Source organism: Zeus faber (assembly GCF_960531495.2).
Source record: "Zeus faber genome assembly, chromosome: 13".
NCBI lineage: Eukaryota > Metazoa > Chordata > Actinopteri > Zeiformes > Zeidae > Zeus > Zeus faber.
Genome location: NC_137198.1, coordinates 7,145,535 through 7,164,636, shown reverse-complemented (window position 1 = coordinate 7,164,636; position 19,102 = coordinate 7,145,535). Strand labels below are relative to the sequence as shown.

Genomic DNA, 19,102 nt, shown 5'->3' with positions numbered 1-19,102 from the left:
AGTATCGTTCAATATGCATGTCGCGGCCGCGCGCTTCTGGCCGGGGGTCCAGAAGGTAAAACAAATCCCTTGCCAGGTTGGCGCTCGGGCCGCGCGGCGGCTTCACTCGCGGGGGTCGGATCTCTGCGTTGCTGTCTCGTTAGCGAAGGGTCGGCTCCAAAAACCCGGCAGCGGAATTCTGCTTTCTGAAGCTGGATTTGCCACCTCTTTGATTTCTGGCCATAACCACAGCAAACTGTACAGTGTTAAGAGAAGGAATTAAGTGTTGTTTGTTTTTTGTTTATTTTTAATTCATGGAGGATAATTTAGCTAACTTAGGAAAGCCAGGATATCGACTCATGTCCATCAGCTTAAGCAGTATTTTTTTTGGGGGGGGGGGAGGGGGATGTTGCCTTGGCCACTCGCCGCATCACCACTGCCAAAGGAGAAATAAATATGAAAGCAATGGTCTCGTACTCGTCCCTCTCAACCCTTTTTATTTTATTTTTTGTTTCGTTGTCCGAAAGGCTGGATGTGCCAAACCCCCCTCGTGTTGGAAGCGGAAAACGAAATGATCACCGACCTTTTAAAAAAAAAAAGATTCTCGTTGTGTGGGGGCGGGAATCTCTTTTGCACGCAGGACGTAGAACTGCCGCTCCGGACGCCGTTCCTTCGGTCGCCACCGGGTAGAAAAGATCAGACAGGAAGCAGGAATCCGGCCCTGACCTCTCGCACTCACTGCTGATGTGGCTTTAGGAGAAAAAAAAAAACGTAAAATAAAAGGATCCTCTTTTTTTGTCTCTTTAGGAACGTGAGCACTTTAAACGGTAGTCCACCCCCTTCAGGACCATGTTGTTAGAAACCACGGTAGCTCAGCGACAAAGCGGCGGGGATTATGTGGGCGAGCTCAGAGGGAATGAATGTTAAAAAAAACGGTGGAAATGTTTGTGTGTCATGATGATTTACTACGCTGTTTATTTAATCTGATTGTATCGTGTGGTTTATTATTATAATTTATATCATGTGTATTATACGATCGCCGCATCAGGCGTGTCTGGGTGCATTGCTCGTCTCAGGAAAAGTGAGAGCTAAGGCTGTTCCGACCCCCCCCGCGCGATGTCCTTGTATTCCGAAAGGTCAATTCCTCCTCTCTTTAATCTTCGAACGTCGGCGAAGAAGAGAGGGTTGTAAATTCGGGGTGTTTATTAAACATTGTTGAATTAAACTTTGGACCCAATCACTCTCCACATGAGCGGAGCCAGTCTGTGCAACCTCTCTCTCTCTCTCGCTCTGGTGTCAAAATGCAATGCAACAGCCAACCTGGACAAAAATTTCAGAGAGATTTGGTATTTAAATTTCGAATTTATTACACTGGAACCGTTCAGGGGTCGCTGACACTGCGAGGGATTCGGGGTGTTGGCTTGAGGGAACGACGGCTCCTGGCCTCAAACGAGTCTTGTCGCCGGGCCCGACTCTGAAAACCCGGAGCCACTTTTAAGTTTTTCCGATTAATGTTGACCCTTGAAAAGAAATATATATGCCCTTAAAATTGAGGAATGTTCCCAGGTCTGTGTCCAACACGTTCAAGAAAATATCTTGATTGTTTTTTATGAGCATATTTGTCCTGTTTGTGATAACGATTCCCAGTCGCCGTCCTAAACTGTGACATGTCCACTAGGGGGCGACATCGAACGGATTAGAAGGGAAATTAATTATTGATCAATTGACTGATATTTTGTTTTGTTTTTTTCTCTCATGATTTTGACTTTTTTTTTTTTTTTAATGCATGAGATGGTTATTCCGTTTTTTTGTTTTGTTTTGTTTTTTTGAGCACAAACTACTGTTTGGGCGAGATATAGCTTGAGGGGGCAAAACAAATCAAAACCCCCAAATCTCGACGGCCACGGTGAACTGGGAAGAAAGTGATTGTGATTGTGAGGTACTGTGTTTTCATTGATTAATCACCAGGGGATGAACCCCACTTTTTTCGCACTGTTCTCCACATTTTTGCTTCTGGAAGGTTTGATCATCTGTACTTTTCTCTCGAGAAGCGGTTTAATGGATGTTCTGGTGTTTTCTGAGTTTTATTCCTCCACTTCCCCCTGTGGTAAAATATTGTAAAAACGAATTTAAAAAAAAAAAAAAAAAAAAAAAAAACATGTCAGATAGATGAATCGAAACCTGCCACATCTTTTTATTGTGACAACAGAAATGAGACCACTATTTTATTTTGTTAATGGTTTATAGTGCTGTGAAATAAACTGTTCATTACAGTGAATTGTAGGACCTCTTTCTTTTGAAATAGATTTACAAGTACCTTTTTTTTTTTTTAGTAACATCACATCTTTTTCTGACCACACACCGGGATTTTTCTTCAATCTGATATCTTGACGATTTGCTTGCCGACGTTGCCGCCGTTCATCATGGAGCAAAATGCCACTGAGATCAAATGAAAAGGAAACAAGGTTATGATCCACCAGAGATAACTCGAGTCCCAATTTAAAGAAATTACTTTGTGAAATAATGAATTTGATTAAACACACAAACAAATACCTCCCATATTCTCTATTCCATTCACCACCGTTTCCAGAACCTGGAAGTATTGAGACATAATTAATCAAAACTTCTGAAACAATACTTTATTCCTCCCTGGAGGGAGGTTTCAGTGTGACAGCAGCTCACATCAAAAATAGGCAATAATAATGAAGCAATGGAATAGAAATATTAAGATAAAATGACCAAATACGGCAAAATGTGAAAACCTTAAAAACAGTTAAATGTACACAATAGAAAAATTACAAATTGTCCCGTTCTCACTTCCTCTTCACATACTTCTCACTTCCTCTTCTCATCCTCTATACCTCCTTCTCACATCCTCCTCACATCCTCTTTACTTCCTCCTCACATCCTCCTCCTCACTTAATCCTTATATTCTCTTCACATCCTCCTCACTTACTCTTCACATCCTTCTCACTTCCTCTCCGCATCCTCTTTACCTCCTTCTCACATCCGCTTTACTTCGTTCTCACATCCTCTTTACTTCCTCCTCACATCCTCCCCCTCACTTCCTCCTTACATTCTCCTCACATCGTTCTCACTCCCTCCTCCTCAAATCCTACTTCCTCCTCACATCCTCCTCACTTCCTATTTACCTCCTTCTCACATCCTCCTCACATCTGCTTTACTTCGTTCTCACTTCCTCCTCACATCCTCTTTACTTCCTCCTCACATCCTACTTCCTCCTCACACCTCCTCACTTCCTCCTCCTCACATCCTACTTCCTCCCCACATCCTTCTCACTTCCTCCTCACATCCTCTTGCTCACTTCCTCATCACACCCTTCTAACTCACTCCTCACTTCCCTTCTCGCTTCCTCCTCCTCACATCCTCCTCACCTTGACTTCACCCGCTGTGACCCACTGGCTGAGTTGCAGCAGCGCGGCGTCCATCTTGTCGGCGTGGTTGAGCACCATGAAGCGCTCGCGCTTTATGCTCCTGCTGCTCAGCGCCCACTGCGTCTCCTCGCTCAGCGGTGGCGGGTACGGCACGTCCCGGTTGTACTGGGAAATCTGCCCGCACAGGACAACATGGCCACCGTCGTTCATCTGGGCCCGGGCGAGGGTAAGAACGAAGGGGAGGGATCAAAGAGAAGAAGAAAAGGAACAAACGCCCACTCACACACTGTTCAGTTCAGAGACAGACAGACAGACAGACAGACAGTACCTGTGCTATCACCGCGTCGCTGATGGGACCTCCCACGTTGTCAAAGTAAATATCCACGCCGTCCGGACAGCTCTGCTTCAGCCGCGCGGCGACGTCGTCATGGCGATAGTTGACGGCGACGGTGAAGCCCAGCTCGTCCACCAGGTGGCGACACTTCTCCTCAGAGCCGCAGATTCCCACCACCCTCACACAGCCGTCCAGCCGGCCGATCTGGAGGAGAACACAGATGGATGGATAGATACTGTGATACTGTAGATAGATAGATAGATACTGTAGATAGATAGATAGATAGATAGATAGATAGATAGATACTGTAGATAGATAGATAGATAGAGGGTTAGATAGATAGATAGATAGATAGAGGGTTAGATAGATAGATAGATAGATAGATAGATAGATAGATAGATAGATAGAGGGTTAGATAGATAGATAGATAGATAGATAGAGGGTTAGATAGATAGAGGGTTAGATAGATAGATAGATCGATCGATCTTGAACCTAAAGATAAACAATGAAAAGTAAAGATTTGGTGCTGAACAATTAACCTAAGGCTGAATATGAAATATAAACTTACACATTGGCAAAAAATAAAATAAACCTAAAATTTTAACTTCAAAGAAAATGTTGGCAATACACTTCAAAATGAACAGTAAACTTACACATCCGTATTAACAAGTCTCATAGGATAGGATAAGTGTTCTGACTAGTTTGTCCTCAACTCAGGGGGCTGTAGCTGTGTGGTCTATGTGAAATTTGATTTTGACCGTCATTGACGACGCTCCTGAGTTTACCTGTCCAGCGATGGAGCCACAGGCCCCCGCGGCCCCGCTCACCACCATGGTCTGATTGGCCCCTCTTGTCACCGGCCCTTTCTCCCGAATTCCCAGGATGGCAGTGAGTCCCGTCAGGCCCACGGCGCCCAGAAAGTAGGAAAGGTGCCCGTCCACCAACTGCGGGTCCACCTGCAATGGAAATCACATTATACTCACATGCAGTAATGGCCGAATGCAAAGGAGAACGACTTAATTTTGAATGGACAGTGGATCTGGTTTATCTGATCAGAATCAGAGTTTTACTCCGCATACACATGCAAGGAATTTGTCACGGTGAGGATTGGCGCGTTTCTCTACAGACAATTATCGTTTAAAAAAAAAAAAAAAAAAAAACGTACAGTCTGAACAATACAAAATAAAATAATAATAAAATAAAAATAGATTAGTCAATTAAAATTAAAATGGACAAAAATACCCTGAAAATACAAAACTTAAATAGTAGAATATATAAAAATATACAGAATATACAAGGTGTGACTCTATGCAATGGATCAATTATTGGTATGGGTATATAGGGCAGTGTTTTCCAGTTTGTGAATTGAAGAATCACTCTTGTGACTCTAGACTTTGAGTCATTCAAAATTTTTGTTTGTAATCGTTTGCGAGTCTTGCTTCACTGTTAGTAGGACATAATATATATTGTTTTGCATTTTCTATGGGACTATTTCATAAGTGAGTAAGTGAGTAAGTCAGTGAGTCAGGATATGAATTAAGTGGTGACATCATATTTGTGTAGATTAGACTGAGAAATTAAGTCCTCCCAGCAACATGGCCGACCTTCTTCAAAGCGTTCCCCTGGACCACGCAGTGCGTCTGCCAGGGCCAGGTGAGGGAGGTGACCACGTCTCCCTGGGCAAGGCCATCGCAGCGGCTGGACTCCACCACCCCGACGCCGCCGCCGTCTAAACACCCCGACACCGCCCACGGCTTCAGGTACTCCGCCCCCGGGTCTTCATTCATACGACACCTCTAAGGGAGACAAGGTTTAGATAGATAGATAGATAGATAGATAGATAGATACATAGATAGATAGATAGATACATAGATACATAGATAGATAGATACATAGATAGATAGATACATAGATAGATAGATAGATAGATACATAGATACATAGATAGATAGATACATAGATAGATAGATAGATAGATAGATACATAGATACATAGATAGATAGATACATAGATAGATAGATACATAGATAGATAGATAGCACTGGATAACAACAACACCATATATGGGTCGACGGACAGGTACAGCGTCCGGACGAGGACTTCCCCGTCAGTGGGTTCCCCTGTCAGAGTTGTCTCTTCCAGACGGAAGTTTTCTGGCAGGGGCACTCCATTATTACCTGGATGAAAAGTTGAAAAGGGTGTGTATTTTAATTTGTCCTATGAAATATCGATACTTAAACACAACACAAAAGGTCAACTGATCATATCAAAAAGTATGAGAAATCATTGGATACCTAAAATATGAGGAATCAGCTTTTTTTTATTTTTATATAAATGTATATTATTATGGTTATTGTTGTTATTATTATAATGGTGATAATGATGAGGATAATAAGATAAATGTTATTACTATTATATTCAAATATTATAAAATATTATGTTAACCTATGACTTTCTATTGTCAATATGCGTGCGAATAACATACTATAAGTTTATATTGTGCACTGCAGCTCCGTGTGACGCCGTACGGCAATATTTGTGTACACGCAATGCGCTGTTTATATTAAATAAAGCCCCTTTTTTTGTTTTTTTACACTTTTAGCCTAACAAAAAGGTATCGATCGCACCGGCCTACGTACCGGGTCTGGAGTTCAGAAGCACCCGTTGCACCCGCATCTCGACCCGCGGCGCCGCGCACAACCGCGGGACTTCGGCGTCGACGCAGCGTCGTCCTTCCCCCGCGGAGGCGGTGCTGCGTTCGAGGTCCTGGTAAAAATGGCCGTTTTTAAAAGGGGTTTCGTAGCGTCGTTGCCGAAAACACGGACGCCCGCATTGAATTTGTGTGTGTGTGTGTGTGTGTGTGTGTGTGTGTGTGTGTGTGTGTGTGCGCGTCAAACTTGTGACGTCTAAAAGCACCTGCACAGGAGATTCAAACTACATTAACAGTGTTTTAGCTCGAAGTTAACCTTAAAAGAAACATGAACGATGTGTGTCGCAATGTTCGCTACGAGTTTTTTTGTTCGTTTTTTTTTTAAGTAGAAAAGTTAAACAATATTCTTACCTAAATATTACCGCTTTACACAAGCCGTGGCTATGAACGTGATAAACAGGCGCAGAACGTATTCTCCGTAACATCACACCGCCATTTCTCTCGGGCGCCGCCGTGGCTCAACCTCCGCCCCCCAATCGCCCTCCCATACGAGTTCCGACTTGCCTCGAACGCAGCACGAGCACGCAGCGGCACCGGGCGGCGGCGGCGGCGGAGGAGCGGCGCGGCGCGGCGCCCCCCGGCGGCTCGGAGGCGCAGCGCCGCAACCGGGAGGCGGAGGCGGCGGAGAGAGCCTGCGCCGCGGTGCCGTGGCTCACAACGACAACAACCGACGCGGCTCATTGAAGAAAACGCCGCTTTTCTTAACGGCGGCGGCGTTGGAACCAAAAACGAGTGCAAGAGAAAAAACAACAACAACAACCGCAAAAAAAAAAAAAAAAAAAAAAAAAAAAACCCGTCTTCAAACGGAAGCTACGGTTTAGTTTCACCGGCGTCCCCGCGGCGACGGTCCAACACAGCGTGTGTGGAAAAACAACAACAACAACAACAACAACAACAACAGGGATTTCTAAAGCCGTCATTCCCCAGAGTGGGAGCGGGAAGTGACGTCTGACGGAAGAATCTGGGAGAAAAGTGAAGTTCGAAAGTGCGTCGCGGCGGAGCATGCGGGAGAGGTGGAGGTGGCTGGAGGAGCACCGCAGCGCGCCGCGGAGGAGCGCGACGCCGCGTAGGTAAGATGCTCGGCGGGTCGGTGCGCGCGGAGAGGGCCGGCTGGACGGCGCCGTGTTCCCCGCCAGGAACGCGGCGCCCTGCGGACAGCCCCCGGCGTGGCGCTTCGAGCACGCGCGTCCCGACACCCGGGGAGCGCTCGTGCGGCGGCGCGGTACGAGGGAGATGCGCAGCGTTGCACCAAGAAGACGCCATTTGTGCGTCCCCGTCTCACCCGGTGCGGGGAGAAACACGGACATGCCTCCGTGCAGAGCTGCAGCCATGTTATGCAGTGTGTGTGTGTGTGCGTGTGCGCGCGCGCGCGCGTGCACAGTTCCCAGCGCAGTGACTGTCTCTGGGCTGCAGGGTCTCTCTCTCTCTCTCTCTCTCTCTCTCTCTCTCTCTCTCTCTCTCTCTCTCTCTTTATTTTGGGAGCTGGGAGAGAGGTGGTGGCTGCGGCCGTTGTCCGTCCTCCTGGAGACGTGCGCACGCACGCACGCACGCACGCACGGCCGGGACCGTGACCATGCACATTATGCAACTGCAACCTCTACATGCAGCTTGGAAGGATAGGAATGATATCTGTGTGTGTGTGTGTGTGTGTGTGTGTGTGTGTGTGTGCGCTCGCATATGTATACATTTATGTGTATATATATATACATATATGTATATATATATATTGTTATAGCCATAATCAAGGGGGAAAATATGATTAGCAATAAAATATTTTCGTAGTTTGGCCTTTAGCTGATGACATTTTAAGATATGTGGCTGCACAAGCAGTCAAAAGTCAGCAAGATGAGATAACCCTACATTAATACCCGGTGGGGGAGTTCGGCAGCAGAAGTTGATAGAACTTTGCAAGTTAAATAAATAAAATGTCTAATTGTATGTACACGTCTATGAAAATAAGACAAATGTCTTGGTAATGACTATAAAAAGGATGTTCATGTCTGAACTTGCAGTTCCTATTTAACTAATCGAGATAAGATACGAGCAGATAAAACTTCAGAATCAGAATAGTCTTTATTGCCTTAGTTAGTTTACACGAACAAGAAATTTGTCTTGGTGTTCGGTGCATACATGAAACATAAATGTAAAACAACAAGTAAAATTCAAGATTCAAGATTTTTATTTGTCACATACATATACATACTTTCATACATATATGCAGTGAAATGTAATGCAACGCACCCCGTGATAGCACACAATAAGTCCTAGGAAAAAAAATAAAAGTTGAAAATTCCTTTCTCATAGACTGACTAACTGACTCCTAAAACGTAATACAGTAAGTTGAATACTTATAGAATAAGATAAAAATATATAGAATAAAATACAATAAAAATAAATGGAAATAAAATGGAATAGATAGAGGGAATATGCCTATGTATATACAGATATGTGCATTTAATGTGCAAATATTGGCGAAATATATAAGCATATGAAAAACAAAGGCTGTTTTGTTTTTTTTAATAAATCCGTACAGTTTGTGCAGGAATGTGCAGACGCTCAGTACAAAGTGTAAAACCGTTTATTATCTATTAACAAATGAAGGTCTTTGCAGCAGCGACGCAAGACAAGAACGGCGTAAGATTGAGAGTAAATAAATGAATGGAATAAATACGACTTCCAGTACGTGCCCGTCGAGACCAAGTGAAGCCCCTTTGTTGACGGTGGCAGTTGAGGCGGAATCTCGTAAATCCCTGGCCCGGGGGGGGGGGAGGAGGAGGAGCGGCGGCGGCGTGACGCGCCTCTTGAGTCCGACCCTGTGTCGGAATTTCCCGCACGGGCTGAGCGCCGCCGCCGCCCGGTAAATGACAAGCGGCCGCAGAGCAGGAAGGAGGGGCGGGCCGGCGGGCGGGCGGGCCTTACAAGGGCACGGAAGTGGGCGTGGTCGGCCGGCCGGGGCGGGGCCGGTCACAGGACGCGCAGAACGCGCTGCGCCGGTCGCCGCGCGGAGGGAAAGGCCAACGAGCGCCTGCTCCGCGCAATCCCGGCGCAGCGACGCGCACCGCGGTGACGTCTCCGCAGACCGAACGCTCCGTTTCCGAGCGGAGAGCCGCGCAGCGCCGCGACCAGACCCCCGGAGGCGGGGGTGGGTGGGGGGGCGGCGAGGTGGTGGTGGTGGGGGGGGAGGGGCGCGAGTGAGTGAGTGAGTGAAGCAGTGAAGAGAAAATAAAGAAAAATTAAAGAGTGAAGTCAGCGGAGCGGGGAGCGGGATGTGTGCGCTCATCCTCCGGGTCGGGGCTGCTCTGCACGGGCCTGCCGCTGCGGGCTGCGGGGCTGCCTCTCCGGAATAACACACAGTAAGTGCTGCTGCTGGGACAGGACAGGGAACCTCCCGAGGCCCCGGGGCCGGGGGGCGGTGGGGTTTTTTTTTTAGTTTTTTTTTTAAATTTTTTAACCTAGATCACAAACAGGAGACAGCTTGTTGACGAAGTTTGTGTTTACCTTTTTTTTTTTTTTTTTTTGCAAGCTCTGCACCTTATGTGCTGCACAATCCCTGCACCGTGCAGCCTGCACGGGAGGCAGAATCGGGTTTTATTGGAATTTGACTCCAGTGGCCAGTGAGTGCCTCTCGGTGCGTGGAGAACATGCAATAAAATGTAAAAAACAAGTGACATTTTCAGCAAAATATTTACATACGCGAGGTATGGTCTGTAATGAGCAGTGTTTACAGCGTGTGCAACGGGCCAGCGGTATATTGAAAGAGTTGGAGCGTGCAAATGGTAATCAATAAATAAATGGTGATCAATAAATCAATGAGGCTTTAATGAAGAAATGCATGCGACGTGTGACGTATCGAGTTGACAGGATAAGTCGTGCATCCTCGTGCGTGCGGATGTGCATGCGCGCACTTGCAGGCGGCATTGTTGCCTCGTTTTTTTGCAATGGACCCCGACATTAGTGGGTGGATAATCCCCTTTCTGCAACAAAGGGCTGGTGGAGCTGAGCTGGCCACCGGGGGTGCAGGGGCAGAGGGTGTTTTCCCTTTTCGTGCTCCGATGGGATATATCCACTCCGTCCGCACTCGGAGGCTGCGTGCTGGGATGGCACGGTGTTTGTTTTAAATTTGGAAGCGGTAAAGGATTAGCCTGACGTTTAATTTAAGCCAATTTGACGCGTTGCCTTGTTTATTGGACTGAAAGCCGCGCTTGTGTAATGTTGCACCGCTGGTGCGTCATGATCCCTCACCTCACGCAATGGACCCGGTGGGTATCATCATGCAGGGTAACTCTCCACCTTTATCAGGAAATAACCCTTTATATGTGCTCCAGGGAACGGGCCGTTCTGCAAAGGAGGCTCTGCTCAGGATGCACACTTGGGTGAAGCTCGGACATTTAGGTTTTTCCATCTGCAGCTGATAATAACATGTTAAAGCTGATCCAGTCACCATGTTTTCTACCCTCCCAGTGTGCTGTCCAGTTTCCTCAGTCAGTGCAGGATCTGAACAGCTGTAGCTATCTATTTTAAGAGGTGTGTGTGTGTGTGTGTGTGTGTGTGTGTGTGTGTGTGTGTGTGTGTGTGTGTGTGTGTGTGTGTGTGTGTGTGTGTGTGTGTGTGTGTGTGTGTGTGTGAGGTCACTAGGCCAGCAGAGTAAAGGGTCAAACTGCTTTCCAATTACTTCCTCAGATGTCGTGGGGGGGTGGGATCGTCTTCGGGCCTTCTGCAATTTATATAATTGTTTGGACAAATAGGCTTACGTAACCTAAATTCTGCGGAACACCAATGTTTTGTTCCCGGTAAGCACCGGTCAGCGGGGGGAAAGTTTGTTTTTGTGCACACTCTGACTGTTGAGAGATGATAATCAACAAGTACACAGAGTCTGACAAAGGTTTCCAACTGCACCAGCGACACTTAAAAAACCCCTGAAATCTTACTCCAGAGACTTGGCAGAATGGTATTGTGTTGATATCCACCACGAAGCCCTGGCATTAGATAATATTTGTTGATTATTATAATGTGTTTCCATAGCAGTGGTTATGATCTCTATGAGGCCTTTTTCTTCCAGGACATACAAGGCCATTTTGACTTGGTCTTTTCGGTGCTCCGATAGTGACTCATGCTTGCTCACTTTAATTTGCCCTTCCCTTTTGAGGATACGTGCACGGTTCAAAGGCCACGGGCTCCCTTTCCTTTTACCACTGATGAGTCACAGACTGTTGGGGCATTAAGCCCCCTGCATTTTATGAAGGAAATCCATCTTCTATTATGACATGGATTGTGATTTGCGTGCCTACATGTTTTGACGTATCACTTTAATATACAAAGGCCTCTCTTTCCTGTGCAAAATTCAATATGCAGCACTTAGTGTATAGCTTGAGAACCTATGCAGTGCCTCAACATTTTTTATTTTTCCCTGTTCTGAGCAGTTTTCGGATGTTGCGTCATCTGATGCCATCATTTTCAGACTGGACATCCTCACAGAGTAAATTAACTACACGTTTGAGAGTAGCAGCCGGACCCCCCCAGTGCTGCTGCCCCACTCCTATGGTTCAGCAGCGAATCATAACCTGTGCTACAGTAGCATGGTGGGGACATTATGTACGGGAAGTAATGATTAGGTGGATTAGGCCATCTCTCCTAATTACAGAGCGGCCGTGAAGACTGTCGGCTCTTGTGCATCGGCCTGCGTGCAGGTCCTTATCCCTGTGTCATGTGAGTTTAGCTAACAATGACACAGCTTAACCAACTTCCCCCAAACCCCTCCCTCACGCTCCTCTATTCTCCTCGGCCCGTACCTTTCAGTGGAGTCCATTGTTGAGAAAGGCACACGGCAGGTTTTTTTTTTCACATTGTAGGGTGGAGCTGACAATGAGTCCCCCCTGCAGGGACCTCTCTGGCCCGATGGTATCCTGCTTGACCTCTGTCTCATTCTCCCTTTACAGGGTGTCGCCCATGAATGAGCACAACACATGGAACCCTTCAGCATTGCTTGCTGCCGGTCAGAGACCACTGAGTAGCTTTCAAAGAACGCCACAAGAGAAAAGAAGATAACTCGACTCCACTGCTCCTGCTCTCGTCCATGTGAGGGCTGCAGATCTGTTTTTCTGTGGTTACCCCAATTGAGGGTATACACACACACACCAAGAGGGATAATATATTAATTGTTTTTGTGTCTTGTTACTATGGAGTGAACCAATTCAAGACAAAAAGACATTCATAAACAATTTTTTTTTTTGCATACATATCTTACTACCCCCAACCACCGCCCCCCAATTACCCCCAATTATACACCCTGAGCTTGTTCCTTCATGCCCGCCATGAGCGTACCAGTTCAGCAGAAGCCCAGCACGAAAAGAACAGGTAAGCGCATCACGTTTTTCAGTGATCAAGGCGTGACAATGAAGGAGACTTCCCAGCATCCCGACGGTTCGTATTACGGCCTGGGTGTCCCGGCGTCAGAAACCGGGCAGAGGGCGGCCCCCAGCGATGTGTCGTCAAATACGGAGGCCCCTCACATGTACCTAAGCTCAGTCATTTTCAGCCCAGATAAGGGTGACCAGAGCAGGGGCCACTATCAGCAGACTGTTCCCATGAAGTGGGCCAACCAGGAGCCTGGTCAGCAGCAGCCTTCCCAGCCCCAACAGCAAAGAGCAGTCGCCTGGTCCACCATGGCCAACTGGGGCCAAAACCTGGCGAATTACTTAGGAGGGGTTAATGTTACAAACTCAAGGCCGCAGACCTCCTCTGTGAAGCCAATGCACGAGTCCCCTGGCTTAGAAACACAGCAGCAGCAGCCACCTAACAGGGCTCCAGACAAGCTTCCAGTGGAGGCCAACCCTGCTGGGGAGCCCTACAGGGAAGCAGCCAAGGCCCGGGGCGTGGACTGGGAGCAGCAGTACCAGTCTCCGGCCTTTCAGCAGACTCTTAAACCAGGGGCACTGAACGCCCAGCAACACAGCACGTCCAATCCAGGGGGCAGCTCGGTCCTGCAGCCCTTCCAGTTGGCCTTTGGCCAGCCAAAGCAGCACCTCACGGGCTACTACCAGGCCTTCCAGGGCAACAGGACAACACTGCCCAATCTGAACTACTCGACACAGACCAAACCCCCACACCAGTTGCAACAGCTGCAACAACAAAAGCAAGAGCAAATGCGTCAGCAGCAGCAGCAACATCACATACTCCAGCAGCAGCAGCAACACCATCAAATGCAGCAACAGCAAATCCTACAGCACCAACAGCACATACAGCAACAGCTACAGCAGCAGCAGCAGCAGCAGCAACAACAACAGATGCAGCAGCAGCAGCACCAACAAATGCAGCAAGAGCAGCAGCAGCACAAGCTACAGCAGCAGCAGCAGCAGCAGCAGCAGCAACAACAGCACCACATCCAGCAGCAAATGCAACATCAGCAATTGCAACAAAACCCTCATGTGCATGACTACTACCCCAGCGCCCAGAACACACACCCGCACCCACACCCGCAGCCTCCTGTGGTAGTACACTCCCAGGAATCCTCCCCGCCAGATCCCCAGAACATCCAGGAGCCAATTATCCAGGACATTACTCCGGAGCCCCAGCAGCCCTCGGACATCTTGCAGCCTCCCCTCCAGCACCAGGCCCTCACTCAGACTCAGCCCCAGCCTCGCAGATCCAGGCGGCTCTCCAAAGAGGAGGGCGCTCCCTCCGACAACCCCTTTCTCAACTCCTCGGACGAGGCTGCGCCGGGACAACAACAACAACAACAGCAGCAGCAGCAGTCGCAGCCGCAGCCGCCGCAGCAGCCGCCGCAGCAGCCGCCGCAGCAGCCGCCGCAGCAGCCGCCGCAGCAGCCGCCGCCGCCACCTCAGCAGCAGCAGCAGCAGCAGCAGCAGCAGCAGCAGCAGGGCCCCCAAAACGGGGTCCCCGAGATCCAGGCTGCCCCGACCAGGGTAATCCAGAGCACGCGCCGGAAGCGCCGGGTGTCCCAGGAAGTCAACCTGGAGACACTGGCTCAGAAAGCCTCCGAGATGGAATCTCTGCCGCCGCATATTGTCAAGGTGAGCCAGTTTAAGTCCAGGGTTCGAGTCCAGCTGTGGACCAGCGCCACATGTTTTTTCTTTCTTCAACCTTGTCTTAATACATTTGCTTTGTCTTTTTTGCCTTTTTCTCTCTTGGCCATCTCCTCTGGTCTTCTTACCCAGAGAAAAATTAAATCAATACTGTCATACAAAAAAAAAAACTAGATGCTGAATTGCCCTAAATGTGCAGAATTCAGCTGCTTTATAGCAAAGCTCACAGTTTTCGAGCTGAAATCCTTCATTAGAGCGAGAGCCTCTCGGCGAGATCTAAAAAGGTATTCTGCTCGTGTTATCTCAGGGTAATAATTGCGAAGGGATTTTTAGCTCCCTGAGCAAGAACGGGAACTGGAACAAACGTCCGAATGCATCTGCCAGGCAAATTGTGCCAAAAATTGTGTTGCTTGTGATAAACACTTAGTGGGGTGGGGTGGGGGGGGGGGATGCTATGTACTCAACAGCCAGTGAACTCAGCACTGTGGATCTGCTGTATAGGAGAATCAACATAGAGCCATCTGGAGACATTCCAAGCAAACCACAGGCCCAATGTATCAATTATAGACGACTCTGTATATATTTTTTATATATAGAGAGAGAGTCTGATTTTTGGTTTATATGTAATGCTTATCATTGGCTTTATTGTACATTACCATTTTTATTCTTGTCTTTAGGTTCATCTTCCTGGTTCACTGTCACGTTGTTTTCATTAGTTATTGTATATAACCTATTTCCCCCCCCTTTTTTTTGGTCATGTTATCTTAATTACATCTTTTTAATTGTTTTTCTCATTTTTAGGATAGTTTATTTAATCTTATTCTATGTTATTCTATTTACTTGCTGCGTTACGTTTTAGGAATCAGTTAGTGTCCGTTAGTTAGTCAAGTAGAAACTAGGTAGCTATTGTGTTCAGTCTAGAACATATTGTGCATAATCACCGGGTGCGTTGCAATGACATTTCACTGTATATATGTATGGAAGTATGTATATGTATGTGACAAATAAACCTCTTGAAACTTGAATCTTGTTAGACTAGTTGTTTAGGTTTCTTGTATATTGGCATATTTCTTAATGTGTTAACTTTTAGGTTTTATTGAATATCTTCACATTTTCCCATATATTGCCATTTTGTTTGTTTATTCTATTAATTTATTACTATTACTATACCTCTTTGATGTGAGCTGCTCTGACACGATAACTCCCCTCTGGGGATGAATAAAGTACAGTATCTAGATGGATAGATTCTTTATTCACCCCCAGAGGGAAATTGCAGTGTGTCAGCAGCTCACATCAGAACAGTAGCAAAATTATAATAAAGCAATACAAAGCAAATATGAAAAATAAAATGGCACTATATTGGAAAATGTTTGGAAAATACGATAAACCCAACACTTAAAGTACACAATAAAAATATGGCAATACACTAAACATAACCTAAAAATAACAGAAAACAATTAAATATTCATGGTAAAAATGAAAAAGACAAAAATAAATAAATAAAAGGTCATGTCCCATAATAAAATACAACATACAGCCCAATACTATAACTTATGAAGTAAACAGTGAACCAGAAGAATGAACTTAAGATATATATATATTTATTATTATTATTATTTTTTTTTAATTATTCAATTTATTTGTTTGTTTGTTTGTTTGTTTGTTTGTTTGTTTGTTTATTTATGTATTTATTTATTTATTTATTTATCTATTTATCTATTTATTTTATCTCTGGTGGGGAAGTTTGTTCTAGACTGTGCAGCTCTAGTAAACACCATTGCTCCTTTCCAAACAACATGGCGGTGTTTGCTGTCATAGCGTCGCCCCAGGCCTGGTTTCATGGGTCAACTCGGCAGATCAAACAGAGACACCTCCACCTCCCCCATTCCAAAGAAGTGGAACTCCAACCCCCACTCACCCACCCCACTCTCTAAACGTATTTAGGGGTGTTGGTGAGGGGGCTGCCCTGCCTGCCTGCCGTGCTCAGCAGAATACCTCTCTCTCTCTCTCTCTCTCTCTCTCTCTCTCTCTCTCTCTCTCTCTCTCTCTCTCTCTCTCTCTCCTCTCTCTCTCTCTCTCTCTCTCTCTCTCTCTCTCTCTCTCTCTCTCTCTCTCTCTCTCTCTCTCTCTCTCTCTCTCTCTCTCTCTCTCTCTCTCTCTCTCTCTCTCTCTCTCTCTCTCTCTCTCTCTCTCTCTCTCTCTCCTGCCCTCCCCTCGGTGCAGGCGCTGGACTTTTCCACCAGCAATAATAATGGAGATAGATGGGACACAGCCTCACCCCCGGCCCCAAAACCCCCCAAAAGATGAAGATGTGGTTTGAGTTGGCCACATGAATTAACTCATGATGGTTTCCCAAAGTAGAGTTGTGAAATATTGGGGTGCAGGCCCTTTGTCTTTTCTTTTTTTTTCTATTTATAATAATAATTATAATAATAATAAAAACCTTTCATAAAGAGCCTGATGGATATATCGGTTTGGCTAATATATCGGCCATTATTTGCCTTTTTAGACCACATCAGGATCGGCAGCTATGCAATGTGTCCCGATTTTTAAATAAGTATAATAAACAAAAAAACATTACTGTACGTCCTGTATTTGACTGTTTTACGCTACTTTTATGTTACCTACCAAAATATGCACGCGTCCATCCATGATTGTTAACACTTGCGTTTAGACGCGGACATGGCTCTCCAGGAAGCGATACTGCGTTCGGAAAATCGGAAAACAAACTCTTTTCAGAAGTGATGATGCGTTCACTGAGAAAATGTCATTTAATATCATATTATTTTATCTATCAAAGTTCTGTGTTTATTTTTATTTATTTGTTTGCCTTGTAGTTTAATGTTCACAAATATAGAAACTTTGATAATATATAGGTTTTTCATATTGATTTGAAGATTTTGCACCTTTTGACAAACTATCGGTCAAAACATGGGCTAGGACCCTCCAAAATCGGGATCGGCATCACACCCAAAAGTCTGGCATCGGTCGGGCTCTGTACATGACGTGTAACTCAAAGTGCTTTACATTAAAATAAGGCGATCAGATAGTAAAAAGCAAAATGCATTTAATGAAAATAAGTTAAATTTATGCCACAGTCATTTCAGATTTTGTCTATTTATGCAACACAGCTTTTCTAACTGTGACCTGACTGGTAGTGTAACCGCAGACGAGCCTGTTTGACAGAGCTGCAGGTTGTTTTCAGGGTCTGCGCTCGGGTCAGGGCATGCATTTGTTTTCTTTCACTTATTTTAATTTGAACTTCAAGATTCAAGAGGTTTATTTGTCACATACATATACATACTTTCATAAATATATGCATTGATATGTCTTTGCAACGCACCCGGAGATTATGCACAATATGTACTAGACTGAACACCATAGCAACCTAATTTCTAAAACGTAATGCAGTTAGTAATTAGAATAACATTAAATTAAATTTAAATAAAATAAGGCTCAAAAAGGTAATACTGAGTGGGGGTAAAAACTTGTTTTAAGTTTCGTCTCTATTTGTAGGTGGATGAAGTAAATTTTTTACCCCTTTCTTGAAAATGTCAATATATTCAAAGTTTCACTTATGAAGTTATTAAAATAAAAATCACTGCCCCTTCAAAGTCCTAAAGTTGAGGTGACAACTTCGATGGTACCGATGCAATTGGTTAAATTTGTTTGTACAGTATGCACTTATACTGTTAATATTGGGATCATTACAACAAGCAATATCTTTTGACAAATACCACAATATCGATAATTTTACGATATTTTGGGGGATTGCTATCGATGCTCTCAGAAGATATTCACACACAAGAAATATTTGAGAAACAAGAATTTGGTGGGTGTCATGAGGTGGAGGCGGTCGGGAACAGTCTATGGAGTTCAGAAAGTTACATTTCTATACTCTTGCGCTCCTTAAAGACGACATTGAACTGTTTCACGATATTACGGTAACCAAAATCCCAGACGAAATCCAGTCTCATATCACATGGTTTTGTATTATTCACAGAATTGATGTTAATCCGTTATTCTCCATCAGATATAGCTAACACGCTGCTATGTGTTCTAATCGAATATCCTCAGGGAGCCTTAGAAACCTGTGTGACCCTCCAAACAATCATATAAATGAAACTAACCTCGAATCCGACCCCCCACCCTCCACCACCTCCAGGAGCCCCACAGGCCGTGGAGTCCGTCCGACCCCGAGGGCCTGAGCTCCAAGCGGCCCCGGGACAGCGCCCTGCTGCCGCTGGTCATCCCCGTGTCGGTCCCCGTGCGGCGGCCGGAGCCCGGCTCACCGGACCTGCGGGACATGGCGGAGGGCCTCGGCTGGCCCCCCGGCCCCGACTGGACCCCCGGACACGGACCCGGACCTTGCGGCTCCCAGGAGGGCATGGGGGGCCGCCCCAACGACAAGCCCTCCGTCATCGTGACCCGCCGGCGGTCGCTCAGGAACTCTGTGTCGGAGAGCTCGGGACAGGTGGGTGGGACAGGGCGGCGGTCTGTCTGTTTATGTATTGTGTTCCTATTAATTCCTTCATGCGAGTCCTTTTATTTTGTAATAGGTGATATATTTTGTTATTTTCACGATCATTCAATTTTAGCTTGCAATTGAACAACTTAATTGACATTTTCTTGTTCATTTAA

The 19,102-nt window shown here is 45.9% G+C and overlaps 2 protein-coding genes across 4 annotated transcripts in view; one reads left to right on the top strand and one right to left on the bottom strand.

The window, feature by feature from the left end:
* Positions 1-463: 463 nt before the first annotated feature.
* ptgr2 (prostaglandin reductase 2) lies at positions 464-6,920 on the bottom strand. 2 transcript variants are annotated; one of them, XM_080011961.1, is made up of 10 exons: positions 6,771-6,920; positions 6,349-6,475; positions 5,768-5,886; positions 5,313-5,504; positions 4,494-4,664; positions 3,703-3,912; positions 3,375-3,584; positions 2,533-2,572; positions 2,342-2,418; positions 464-729 (listed from the first exon to the last, which is right to left on the bottom strand). In XM_080011961.1, the coding sequence occupies exons 2-9, from the start codon at positions 6,383-6,385 to the stop codon at positions 2,354-2,356; spliced, it is 1,044 nt and encodes a 347-aa protein (XP_079868087.1). In that variant the 5' UTR covers positions 6,386-6,475; positions 6,771-6,920; the 3' UTR covers positions 464-729; positions 2,342-2,353. The 2 variants fall into 2 exon arrangements, with proteins under 2 accessions (XP_079868087.1, XP_079868086.1); XM_080011960.1 differs by lacking the exon at positions 464-729 and having other exon boundaries at positions 2,150-2,418.
* A 112-nt stretch (positions 6,921-7,032) lies between these two features.
* Positions 7,033-19,102, top strand: part of mideasb (mitotic deacetylase associated SANT domain protein b) — a 30,631-nt gene continuing 18,561 nt past the window's right edge. Inside the window, exons 1-3 of one of the 2 annotated variants that reach the window (XM_080011958.1) lie at positions 7,033-7,489; positions 12,356-14,449; positions 18,627-18,935. In XM_080011958.1, coding sequence (XP_079868084.1) covers positions 12,722-14,449; positions 18,627-18,935 — 2,037 coding nt within the window. In that variant the 5' untranslated portion in view covers positions 7,033-7,489; positions 12,356-12,721. Of the gene's footprint in view, positions 7,490-9,635; positions 9,773-12,355; positions 14,450-18,626; positions 18,936-19,102 lie in introns of those variants that run through there. The other variant, XM_080011959.1, reaches the window with a different exon arrangement.